At 43.9% G+C, this 13,159-nt stretch overlaps 1 protein-coding gene across 1 annotated transcript in view; it reads left to right on the top strand.

Annotated features, from left to right (window-relative positions):
- LOC137332461 (NEDD8 ultimate buster 1-like) overlaps positions 1–13,159 on the top strand; it is a 117,924-nt gene that overhangs the window by 10,781 nt on the left and 93,984 nt on the right. The window contains exons 5-8 of the mRNA XM_067996326.1: positions 3,238–3,363; positions 4,356–4,435; positions 9,413–9,519; positions 12,244–12,430. Coding sequence (XP_067852427.1) covers positions 3,238–3,363; positions 4,356–4,435; positions 9,413–9,519; positions 12,244–12,430 — 500 coding nt within the window. The remainder of the gene's footprint in view (positions 1–3,237; positions 3,364–4,355; positions 4,436–9,412; positions 9,520–12,243; positions 12,431–13,159) is intronic.

The following is a 13,159-nucleotide window of genomic DNA, read 5'->3' as shown; positions in this document are numbered from 1 at the left end:
TTGAAAGAGCTATCCTATTAGTCCCATTCCCTTGATCTTACCCCATAGCCCTGCCTATTTTTCCTTTTCAAGTATATATCCAATTACCTCTTGAAAGTTACTGGAAATGTTCACTAATGTCCTTTAGGGAAGGAAACCTGCCATCCTTACCCAGTCTGGCCTGTATGTGACTCCAGATCCACAGCAATGTGGTTGATTCTTAATTGCCCTCTGAAATGGCCTAGCAAGCCACTCAGTTGTACAATCTCGCTAAAAAAAGTCATAATAAGAATAAAACCGGACGGACCACCCGGCATCGGACCACTAGGTGCTGGACATGACAAAGGCAAACCAAGCCCAATCGACCCTGCAAAGTCCTCCTCACTAACATCTGGGGACTTGTGCCAAAATTAGGAGAACTGTCCCACAGACTAGACAAGCAACAGCCTGACATAGCCATACTCACAGAATCATACCTTTCAGCCAATGTCCCAGACTCCTCCATCACCATCCTTGGGTATGTCCTGTCCCACCGGCAGGACAGACCGACCAGAGGTGGTGGTACAGTGATATACAGTCAGGAGGGAGTGGCCGTGGGAGTCCTCAACTTTGATTCCGGACCCCATGAAATCTCATGGCATCAGGTCAAACATGGGCAAGGAAACCTCCTGCTGATTACCACCTACCGTCCTCCCTCAGCTGATGAATCAGTCCTCCTCCATGTTGAGCACCATATGGAGGAAGCACTGAGGGTAACAAGGGCACAGAATGTACTCTGGGTGGGGGACTTCAACGTCCATCACCAAGAGTGGCTCGGTAGCATTACTACTGACCGAGCTGGCCGAGTCCTGAAGGACATAGCTGCCAGACTGGGCCTGCGACAGGTGGTGAGTGAACCAACACGAGGGAAAAACCTACTTGACCTCATCCTCACCAATCTACCTGTTGCAGATGCATCTCTCCATGACAGTATTGGTAGGAGTGACCACCGCACAGTCCTTTTGGAGATGAAGTCCTGTCTTCGCACTGAGGACACCATCCAACGTGTTGTGTGGCACTACCACCCTGCTAAATGGGATAGAGTCAGAATAGATCTAGCAGCTCAAAACTGGTCATCCATGAGGCGCTGTGGGCCATCAGCAGCAGCAGAATTGTATTCCAGCACAATCTGTAATCTCATGGCCCGGAATATTCCTCACTCTACTATTACCAACAAGCCAGGGGATCAACCATGGTTCAATGAGGAGTGTCGAAGAGCATGCCAGGAGCAGCACCAGGCTTACCTAAAAATAAGGTGCCAACTTGGTGAAGCTACAACTCAGGACTACATGCATGCTAAACAGCAGAAGCAACATGCTATAGATAGAGCTAAGCGATTCCACAACCAACGGATGAGATCAAAGCTCTGCAGTCCTGCCACATCCAGTCGTGAATGGTGGTGGACAATTAAACAATTAACGGGAGGAGGAGGCTCTGTAAACATGATGGCAGAGTCCAGCACGTGAGTGCAAAAGACAAGGCTGAAGCGTTTGCAACCATCTTCAGCCAGAAGTGCCGAGTGGATGATCCATCTCGGCCTCCTCCCGATATCCCCACCATCACAGAAGCCAATCTTCAGCCAATTCGATTCACTCCACATGGTGTCAAGAAACAGCTGAGTGCACTGGATACAGCAAAGGCTATGGGCCCCGACAACATCCCAGCTGTAGTGCTGAAGACTTGTGCCCCAGAACTAGCCGCGCCTCTAGCCAAACTGTTCCAGAACAGCTACAACACTGGCATCTACCCCACAATATGGAAAATTGCCCAGGTATGTCCTGTCCACAAAAAGCAGGACAAATCCAATCCGGCCAATTACCGCCCCATCAGTCTACTCTCAATTATCAGCAAAATGATGGAAGGTGTCGTCGACAGTTCTATCAAGCGGCACTTACTCACCAATAACCTGCTCACCGATGCTCAGTTTGGGTTCCGCCAGGACCACTCGGCTCCAGACCTCATTACAGCCTTCATCAATGACCTTCTCTCCATCATGAGGTCAGAAATGGGGATGTTCGCTGATGATTGCACAGTGTTCAGTTCCATTCGCAACCCCTCAGATAAAGAAGCAGTCCATGCCCATATGCAGCAAGACCTGGACAACATCCAGGCTTAGGCTGATAAGTGACAAGTAACAAATGCCAGGCAATGACCATCTCCAACAAGAGAGATTCTAACCACCTCCCCTTGACATTCAACGGCATTACCATCGCCGAATCCCCTACCTTCAACATCCTGGGGGTCACCATTGACCAGAAACTTAACTGGACCAGCCACATAAATACTGTGGCTACAAGAGCAGGTCAAAGGCTGGATATTCTGCGGCGAGTGACTCACCCCCTGACTCCCCAAAGCCTTTCCACCATCTACAAGGCACAAGTCAGGAGTGTGATGGAATACTCTCCACTTGCTTGGATGAGTGCAGCTCCAACAACACTCAGGAAGCTTGACACCATCCAGGACAATGCAGCCCGCTTGATTGGCACCCCATCCACCACCCTAAACATTCACTCCCTTCACTACCGGCGCACAGTGGCTGCAGTGTGTACCATCCACAGGATGCAGTGCAGCAACTCGCCAAGGCTTCGTCGACAGCACCTCCCAAACCCGCGACCTCTACCACCTAGAAGGACAAGGACAGCAGGCGCATGGGAACAACACCACCTACACATTCCCCTCCAGGTCTCACACCATCCTGACTTGGAAATATATCGACGTTCCTTCATCGTCGCTGGGTCAAAATCCTGGAACTCCCTTCCTAACAGCACTGCGGGAGAACCTTCACCACACGGACTGCAGCGGTTCAAGGTGGCGGCTCACCACCACCTTCTCAAGGGTAATTAGGGATGGGCAATAAATGCTGGCCTCACCAGCGACGCCCACATCCCATGAACGAATAAAAAAAAATGTGAAGTAAAAGACAAGATGCTGGAAATGCACAAACCCCAAGTTTATCAGCATCCGTGAAGGTAAAGGTGTTGGGTGGGATGGTTCTAGTGTAAGTGTGAGAGAGTATCACAAAGTTATTGCATGGAAATGTTTTACAGAGAGTGAGATGGCTCTGATTATAATGGACAAAGTTAGGAACACTTTACAAGTAGGTCAACATGCTGAGACTAATTATTTTGCAACCACTATTAGGTACTGCAGCTTGGAAAGGGAACATTCTCTTTTAAACTCTCTGTCTCTTTGAACAATATTTCCAATTTCTCTCTCCAGACAAAACCCTGGGTGAGCAAAATGTCAAAGGAACGGTTATGTTCAAATGGATAAACAAGGATGATAGAAAACTGGAGGCCTTTGAGTCCAAAATTAATAAAGGAGCAGAATTATTGGCAAGTCAAGGTCAGTATTATTGATTCACCAATCCATTCTCATTATCTGAGTGCATGTCTAATGAGCCTTATTAATAACCTTTTGACTATTAGAAAGAAAAGAGCTAAGGATGGAAAGTTTCTCTCTGCAAGGTTTGTAAAGGCTCCTTTCACAGCCTCAGGACGTACAGAAGCGCTTCAGAGCCAATGAATTACCTTTGAAGTTTAGTCACTGTTATAATGTAGGAAAAGTGGCAGCCAATTCACGCACAGTAAGGTCTCACACACAGCAATGAGGTAATGACTAGATATCTGTTTTTTAGTGATGTTGGTTGAAGGATAAATATTGACCAGGACACCGGGGAGAACTCCCCCGATCTTCTTCGAAACAGTGCCGTGGGATCTTTTACATCTCCTGAGAGGGCAGACGGGGCCTCAGTTTAATGTCTCATCTGAAAGACGACACCTCCGACAGTGCAGCACTCCCTCAGTACTGCACTGGAATGTCAGCCTAGATATTGTTCTCAAGTCTCTGGATATGTAACAAACAGTACAATGATTAGACATTTAACTCTTAGGCTGCTGACAGCTCCACTCCTGGAGTCAGTCAGATTTTCAAGATTTCAGTTTAAACATTGAGGAAAGCTCCCTAAAAACAACTTACACTTGTATAAGTGTTCCTCACATAGAGAACAACATCTGAAGATTCTTTACAGAAGAAATAGACACTGGGCAGAAAAGAAAAAGGGAAGAGAAAGCCTGGAGGGGAAAAGAGAAGCTGGTCACAGTGAAAGAGTCTGAAAACAGGAAGGAAGGTGCGAGATGCAGGGATTTTGGGAGGGAGTCCCAGAAGCCAGGGCCAAATACATGAAGGAACGAACACCAATGCTAGAATAATGGGAATGAGGAGTAGGCTGGTATCCTAGGTGCAGAGGGTGCTTGCAGGATACTTTTATGGTGCAAGTTTTGCTCGTTATTAAAGTGAAGTAATTGTGCAGTGACTCATTTTTGTTTTGTTTCCAGATGAAGATTTTGAAAAGCCCTATTTAAAAGTAATAAACCAAAAAGGGGAAATTATTGAGGTTCCTGAAGAAGAAAGAGCGGTGAGTGTTTATGTGCACACAGAGTAAACCTTCTCAGAACTCTAAATCTTCGGAATATTACTAAGAAATAAAGAACTTGCATTTATACAGCAATTTACCAAATTGTCAGCACTTTGCAGCCAATGCGTTTCTTTTGAAGTGTTCACATGATATGTTGCTGTGCCTATCCCTGGACTAGTGAACTGTACATTTCTACTCTACAACTCCTAGGTGATGTACTACTGGAAGGAATAGGTGTGAAGGCATCTGAGAAATCTCCTGTAGATCTGCTGATGACTCAGTTGTCTACATACCTCGATGTGTAGCAGCCCCAGATGTGCCCTGCCTGTGAGCCAGGAATAGCCTCTCATCCAGCTGTAGGCGAGGGACAGGTACTGATTGGAGAGGCAATCACCTGTTCCTGTGCTTCTGGCTGCATGCCTCTGTTGGAGGCCCGGTTCTAATGTCGGCCACTGCTCTTTTTGAGCACAGGACATTGCACTGCCACAAGGGTCTCTGATTCCCTCAGTCGTGGTTCTCTGGTTTCTGCCTCCAAGCACATTGAAGTACCTACCCCTAGAAGGCAAAGGCTCCACTTGTGCAGTTAAGCAGCCAGGGTCAACAAATGAGGTAAGAGACAGTATCAAGCTAAAAGAAAAGGCTTACACAAATGCAAGGAAAAGTGGAAAACTAGCAGACTGAGAGAGCTATGAAAAGCAACAAAAGGATACAAAGCAAGTGATTAGAGATGCAAAAAGGGACTATGAAAAGAAACTTACAAGGGATACCAAAGGTAACAGAAAAGGCTTTTAATAACAGATTAGGAGGGAGAGAGTGGTAGAGGGGAATGTGGGCCCATTAAAGACAGATGCAGGCGAGACTATAATGGATAATAAGAAAATAACAGACTTGTTAAATAATTATTTTGCATCGATTTTCACAGTAGTGGAGGAGGACAAAATACCAGTGGTACAAGGGAACCCAAAAATAAATCAAGCAGAGGAACCTATTGGAATTATTATATAAGTTTAAAAATGATAATGGAGAAAATAATGGGACTTAAGAAAATGGCAGGCTTCTTAAAATTGGAGCTAGGCCATTTAAGAGTGAAATCAGGAAGCACTTTTTCACACAAAGGGTAGTAGAAATCTGGAACTTGCTGCCCAAAAAGGCTTTGGATGCTGGGTCAATTGAAATTTTCAAGACTGAGATCGATAGACTTTTGGGTATCAAGGGACATGGAGCAAAGGTGGGTAAATGGAGTTGAGGTACAGATCAGGCATCATAGAGTCATAGAGTTATACAGCACGGATAGAGGCCCTTCGGCCCATCGTGTCCGCGCCGGCCATCAAGCCCTGTCTACTCTAATCCCATATTCCAGCATTTGGTCCGTAGCCTTGTATGCTATGGCATTTCAAGTGCTCATCCAAATGCTTCTTGAATGTTGTGAGGGTTCCTGCCTCCACAACCCTTTCAGGCAGTGAGTTCCAGACTCCAACCACCCTCTGGGTGAAAAAGTTCTTTCTCAAATCCCCTCTAAACCTCCCGCCTTTTACCTTGAATCTATGTCCCCTTGTTATAGAACCCTCAATGAAGGGAAAACGCTCCTTAGTATCCATCCTATCTGTGCCCCTCATAATTTTGTACACCTCAATCATGTCCCCCCTCAGCCTCCTCTGCTCCAAGGAAAACAAACCCAATCTTCCCAGTCTCTCTTCATAGCTGAAGCGCTCCAGCCCTGGTAACATCCTGGTGAATCTCCTCTGCACCCTCTCCAAAGCGATCACATCCTTCCTGTAGTGTGGCGACCAGAACTGCACACAGTACTCCAGCTGTGGCCTAACCAGTGTTTTATACAGCTCCATCATAACCTCCTTGCTCTTATATTCTATGCCTCGGCTAATAAAGGCAAGTATCCCATATGCCTTCTTTACCACCTTATCTACCTGTTCCGCCGCCTTCAGGGATCTGTGAACTTGCACACCAAGATCCCTCTGACCCTCTGTCTTGCCTAGGGTCCTCCCATTCATTGTGTATTCCCTTGCCTTGTTAGTCCCTCCAAAGTGCATCACCTCGCACTTTTCCGGGTTAAATTCCATTTGCCACTGTTCCGCCCATCTGACCAACCCATCTATATCATCCTGCAGACTGAGGCTATCCTCCTCGCTATTTACCACCCTACCAATTTTTGTATCATCAGCGAACTTACTGATCATACCTTTTACATTCATATCCAAGTCATTAATGTGGACCACAAACAGCAAGGGACCCAGCACCGATCCCTGTGGTACCCCACTGGCCACAGGCTTCCAGTCACAAAAACAACCTTCGACCATCACCCTCTGCCTTCTGCCACTAAGCCAGTTTTGTATCCAAAGTGCCAAGGCACCCTGGATTCCATGGGCTCGTACCTTCTTGACCAGTCTCCTGTGGGGGACTTTATCGAAGGCCTTACTGAAATCCATGTATACCACATCCACTGCGTTACCCTCATCCACACGCCTAGTCACCCCCTCAAAAAATTCAATCAAATTAGTCAGACATGATCTTCCCTTGACAAAGCCATGTTGACTATCCCTGATTAATCCTTGCTTCTCCAAGTGGAGACTCATTTTGTCCTTCAGAATTTTTTCCAATAATTTTCCTACCACTGATGTTAGGCTCACTGGCCTGTAGTTCCCCGGTTTTTCCCTACTCCCCTTCTTGAATAATGGTACTACATTAGCGGTTCTCCAGTCCTCTGGCACATCCCCTGTGGCCAGAGAGGTTCTGAATATATGTGTTAGAGCCCCCGCAATCTCCTCCTTTGCCTCACACAGTAGCCTGGGATACATTTCGTCCGGGCCTGGGGATTTATCCATTTTTAGGCCTGCTAAAACCGCCAATACCTCCTCCCGCTCGATGTTAATATGTTCGAGTATATCACAGTCCCCCTGCCGTATTTCTATGTCTACATCGTCCTTCTCCATAGTGAAAACAGATGCAAAAATTTCATTTAGAACCCCTCCTACATCTGCCGGCTCCACACACAGATTGCCATTTTTGTCCCTAATGGGCCCTATTTTTTCCCTAGTCATCCTCTTACTCTTAATATACTTATAAAACATCTTAGGATTTTCCTTTATTTTGCTCGCCAGTGTTATTTCATGGCCCCCTCCTTGATCTCCTAATTTCTTTTTTAAGTATCCCCCTGCACTTTTTGTACTCCTCTAGGGCTTCCTCCGTCTTTAGCCTTTTGTATCTGCCAAAAGCCCTCCTTTTTTTCCTAATCCATTCTCGTATATCCCCTGACATCCAAGGTTCCCTGGAGTTCTTGGAACCACCCTTGACCTTTACGGGAACATGTTGCCATTGTATGGTCTCAATCTCCCTTCTGAAAGACTCCCATTGCTCCGATGCGGATTTTCCTACAAGCAGCTGATCCCAGTCCATTTTGGCCAGATCCTGCCTTATCCTATTAAAATCGGCCTTCCCCCAATTTAGAACCTTTATTTCTGGCCCCTCCCTATCCTTTTCCATGACCACTTAAATCTCACCGAATTATGGTCACTGTCACCAAAGTGCTCACCTACTAGCACTTCTTCCACTTGGCCGGCCACATCTTCCAGATATCCTATCAGCTTCTGTTATTCTGTAATTTTATGTTAACGGCCAGGGTGACAGTCTCCCACACCTACCTGGTTATTGCTTGGTTGCCCTTTGAACTGCACAGAACAGTTCTCACGCCTTGGACTATGATCTGCAGATCTTTCTGCGTAAATTGAGGTTTCCACTGTTGTGCTGTTCATCCCTTTCTCCCAGACACTGTGCTTTCCAGCTACATTAGTCTACAGTGCCCTGTTGATCAGTGAAGTGACAGTTAAGCTAGTTAAGTAGCATTCTTCTGAGTTCTTTCTGATTGGCCACACTTTCCTTATAGCGCATTCAAATGATCCCGAGCTTCCAGAGAATGCACTGAAAAGGGCAAAGCATTTAATTTCTATTTAGCTTTCAAAGAAATTTCACCTTCCAAGTGCTTAAATTGCTCCTGGCTTGGCATTTTCTTAGCTAGGAATTATTTTTGCTGGTTCTTTTCTCTCTCTCTGTCCTTAATGGTGAAAAGAATGCAGTGTCACAATCTTTAAGAGGATTTTGTTTCTGAAATTGATAATGTTTTAAAATTGAAGGTACGGTAAGCTTCATCAATAAGGGCTTGTGTGAAGTGAGCTTTGGAAATCCCACTCCAATACCCAAGGGTAAATGAGTTCACACCACAACACTGATAGATTCAACATGGCTGTGTATTCATTTGATGTCTTTGCGTGAAGGCTGTAAGGAAATGCCTGGAAATAGAAATGTCTTTCCAGTGCTATAGAGGACACTTGTTTTCAGTACACAGTACCAGCTGCTAATGCCGGGGGACTGTGCTATCACTGTCTCATCCTTAGTAATGTCATCAACAATCTCAGTAAGCATATCTAAAAAAACAAAAAGAAAGATTTATACAGCACCTTTCACCACCTCAGGATGTCCCAAAGCACATTACAGCCTATGAAGTACTTTGGAAGTGTTAGCTGCAATTCTACTGTTGTAATGTAGGAAATGCGACAGCCAATTTGCACACAGCAAGGTCTCACAAATAGCAACACGATAATAACCGGATAATCAGTTTTTTTAATGATGTTGGTTGATGGATAAATATTTGCAGGACACTGGGGAGAACTCCCCTTCTGTTCTTTGAAATAGTCCTATGGGAACTTTTACTTTACACCTGAGAGGGCACATGGGTCACACGGAGTTTAACATCTCCTCTGAAAGACAGCACCATCTCCGTACCCCACTGGAGCGTTAGCCGAGATTTTGTGCTCAAATCGCTGGAGTGGGACTTGAAACCAGATCTTCTGACTCAGAGGCTACCACTGAGCCACGGCTGACACTTACACAGACAGACAATACTTTAAAGACACTTCCTAATAGCCATTTGTTGTTAATTTGTCCTTTACATTTGTTTGGTGATAGGTTATTCTAACAGCCTTGGTCCTGCACGAAGTTGGAAGATCCAATATGAAGAAAGGAGACCATGAACAAGCACTCAAGTTTTTAAAGTTAGCAGAAATTAAATTCAGGTAATTTCATTTTCTTCATGCATTAAAAATGTTTTTTTTATTTGAGCAACATGTAAAACTTTTAATATACATCACCACAGTTACACAAAAACCAAGAGAAAGTGGATATAACTATAAGGTTGTAAGACCGTGACAACAAATGGAATCTATATCAATTGTAAACAATTTTACAACACCAAGTTATAGTCCAGCAATTTTATTTTAAATTCACAAGCTTTCGGAGGCTTCCTCCTTCCTCAGGTAAATGTTCAGGAGCTCCTCGAAGCCTACGCATTTATACATATAGAACAACACATGGTGTTTACAGAATGCCCCTGCAACTGCCCGTTGCCAAGGCAATCACCGTGTTCAGACAGAGAGGTGTCACCTGCAGAACCCCCGAATACACATTCAACAAAAAAACAAACAGGAAAAAAAACAGAGAGAGGCAGAAACATCCGGAAGGCAGAGAAAGCCAGCAAATGACCCATTATATTAAAAACAGATAACATTTGTTCGCTGGTGGGGTAACGTGTAGCGTGACATGAACCCAAGATCCCGGTTGAGGCCGTCCTCATGGGTGCGGAACTTGGCTATCAATTTATATCAAGATAGCCATGCTTATGTGTGCTTGATCTTCACAGTAATAATGTTTCTGAAGTTTCAAAAAACCTGATCTTCATACAAAACTTTTATTATAAAAATCAGAACTTTGACATTCTTCATAGTGGAGACTGTAACTCTTACACTACTACCACCTTGAATACAAACATTTGCCCATTTTTATGAATATGAATTCGTAGCGTTCAAGATTAAGATGGATATTGACCTAGTTGAACCAGGCAAGTTGTTCAATAGGGGGGAGGATTCGAATACCAGGGGGCAAAAGTTTTAAAACAAGGAAATTAGGAGTAAGAAAGGAAGTCACAAAGTACTAGAGCTGTGGAATAAGTCACTAGGAAACACCATTAAAGCAGACAATGTAATTGGGTTCACTAAGTGTGTTTATGAAGAGAAAGGATGAGAGATTTGGCAAGAAGACAGGTAGTTTGGAGTGAAATATTGAAAAGAGGGTGGCTTATTGAACCTAGTGACTTTTTCCTGTTCCTAAAAATTCTTCTGTTTTTATTGTAAACAAAGCAATGAGTTGCCTACCTGAATGCTACACCTGCAATCCTGTGACTAGCACTTTGAGGACCAAGATGAATTTTCTCTCATAAATCAATCCTCACACACACACACCACCACATACTCAAGGGCAATTAGGGACGAGCAATAAATGTTGGCCTTGCTAGCGACGCTCATATCCCGAGAATGAATGATAAATAAAAAAACTTAATTCCCCCAGACACATGAAAAATAAAGATTTCTTATTAAATGCGGGGCAGATATAGCTCAGAAGCAATACAGTTCTTCAATTCAACAAATACCTGTGCTGCCCTGAATGCAAGTATTAATCAATCTATAATATATTCAAAATCTTATATCTGCACACATTTCTTGTCAACTTTATTACAAATTCTTCTGTCCACATTTATAATGGCAAATGCCTATGTAAACTTGTCATGCTGTAATTACATCCTCGCTCCAGTGGTAGTGCTGTAATACCGCACTTTTGCATCCCACAGCTCATCACCCTGTGCTGCTGAGAAACAGCTTTAACCAACTCTATTCTACTCCCCTGCTTCCCAAATTGCCGTGAATTTTGCTTTTTAACTGTAAATATTATAAAATCAAAGTATTATGTAAGAATACGAACAGATTGTACAACTTCAAAATGGCACTGAATTATATCTCTGTGCTCTGCTCCAATTATCCCTGCCTTCTAGAATCATAGAATCATACAGGAAGAGCTACATCACCTGGATTCCTCATAATAATACGTCCATAAATGTTACACTCTGTAAAATAGACTTATTGGGATAGAAATCTGTCTCAGATGGTAGTGCAAAGTGGGTGGCATTGCTTTGGCCGCCTGTTCTATGCCCCATATAATATTCAATAGAATGCTCTATAGAACTGAGCTGCATCACCTGGCAACTACATTTAGTTTCACTCATCGTGCAATGCCACAGGGGAATAACTGTTGGGTATATGGGAAAAAATTTACAGGGCTCTGGGGAAAGAGCAGGGGAGTGGGACTAATTGGATAGCTCTTTCAAAGAGCCGGCACAGGCACGATGGGCCGAATGGCCTCCTCCTGTGCTGTACCTTCTATGATATTATGATATGTACAAGAAACCTCAGGCATAGAATCAGTAAATAGTGGTGGAATACAGGAAAATCAGCCTCTCCTCTGAGTTAAAAAGTATAATAAAATCCAGCTTGCACCAACCTTCCCTGCGTACAGTAGCAGGAAAGTTAAGTAACTCCTAAGGTGAAAGAACGGTTAGAGTGGTTCTCCTTACATTGTTGATGAGATGTTAAAACCGAGCCCCCGTCTGCCCTCTCAGATGGATGTAAAAGATCCCATGGCACTGTTTCGAAGAAGAGCAGGAAAGCCCTGGTCAATATTTATCCCTCAATCAAGACCACTAGAACAGATTATCTGGTCATTATCACATGGCTGTTTGTGGGACCTTGCTGTGTTCAAATTGGCTGCCGTGTTTCCTGCATTACAACAGTAGCTACACTTCAAAAGTACTTCATTGGCTGCAAAGCACTTTGGGATGTCCTGAGGTTGTGACAGGAGCTATATAAATGCAAGTTCTTTCTTTCTTTTTGTCGTTTTGGTGTATTTCCTAGCGAGTGTAATGAAGTGCATCTCAACAGCATTGATAACTACGGAGCGCTGAATCTGGATGTGGTCTGGTGTTATCTTCAGCTGAAGAAAATTCAGAGCCTCAATGACGCGAAATCAAAGTTAGAAAATACTCAGAAATACTTCAAAAATTGCTTTGGAGAAAATATGGAACGGCTTGAAGAATTTAAGGTTGGTTGATGTTTTTTTTTGCAAGTATTTGCTCATTTGTCTGGATTTGGCACAGTCACAGCCAGTCTCACCTTTAGTCTGCTTGGTTTGGCCAAGGTGTTTGTTTTATTTCTTAGGCTTATGGCCTAACTTTAGAGCTGTATTGTTTTTTTAAGATCAAGTCTAACATCTCTTCTCATGTAGTTGGTCCAGAATTGCTTTATAAAGAATATAGAGGTATATTTTCCGACTGCTATTTTACAAATAATTAGTATGTGTGAGATTTAAGTATTTCGACCTGACATCAATTGGTTATAGTGATGATCTTTTATTTGAATGAAAGCAGGGATCAATACATGTAAGTATTTAAGCAGTAATTATCAGAAAACAAGGAATCATATTACCCCATTGTCCTCTGGGTGGAGATCGTAACTTTTGGTCCTGTTCGTTTAACTTCTTTCTTCTCTATAGCTTCTTCTACAACTTCTAACTTTGTCTTCCTTTCTTCTCTACCACCTGACTCTCACAAGGGGTCTCTCTTCTATGCCACTTTTGGGAGCAGGCACAGGGGCTGTTACTGACACAGGTGTTTACCCTATCAGGGTCTTTCCGCAGGGTGAGGTGACCAGTAAGACATTATGTATTTTCTCGATAAAGGGTGATTGAGTGGCTCTAAAGATGTCATACCCCTTGGTTGACCAATCATCGGCCTACAACACCAGAGAGGGGCTGTTTCCCCTTATCTTGTTA

This window comes from Heptranchias perlo, chromosome 2 (assembly GCF_035084215.1).
Source record: "Heptranchias perlo isolate sHepPer1 chromosome 2, sHepPer1.hap1, whole genome shotgun sequence".
NCBI classification, from domain to species: domain Eukaryota; kingdom Metazoa; phylum Chordata; class Chondrichthyes; order Hexanchiformes; family Hexanchidae; genus Heptranchias; species Heptranchias perlo.
Note: the sequence above shows the minus strand (reverse complement) of the source record. Positions and strands in the feature narration are given on the sequence as shown.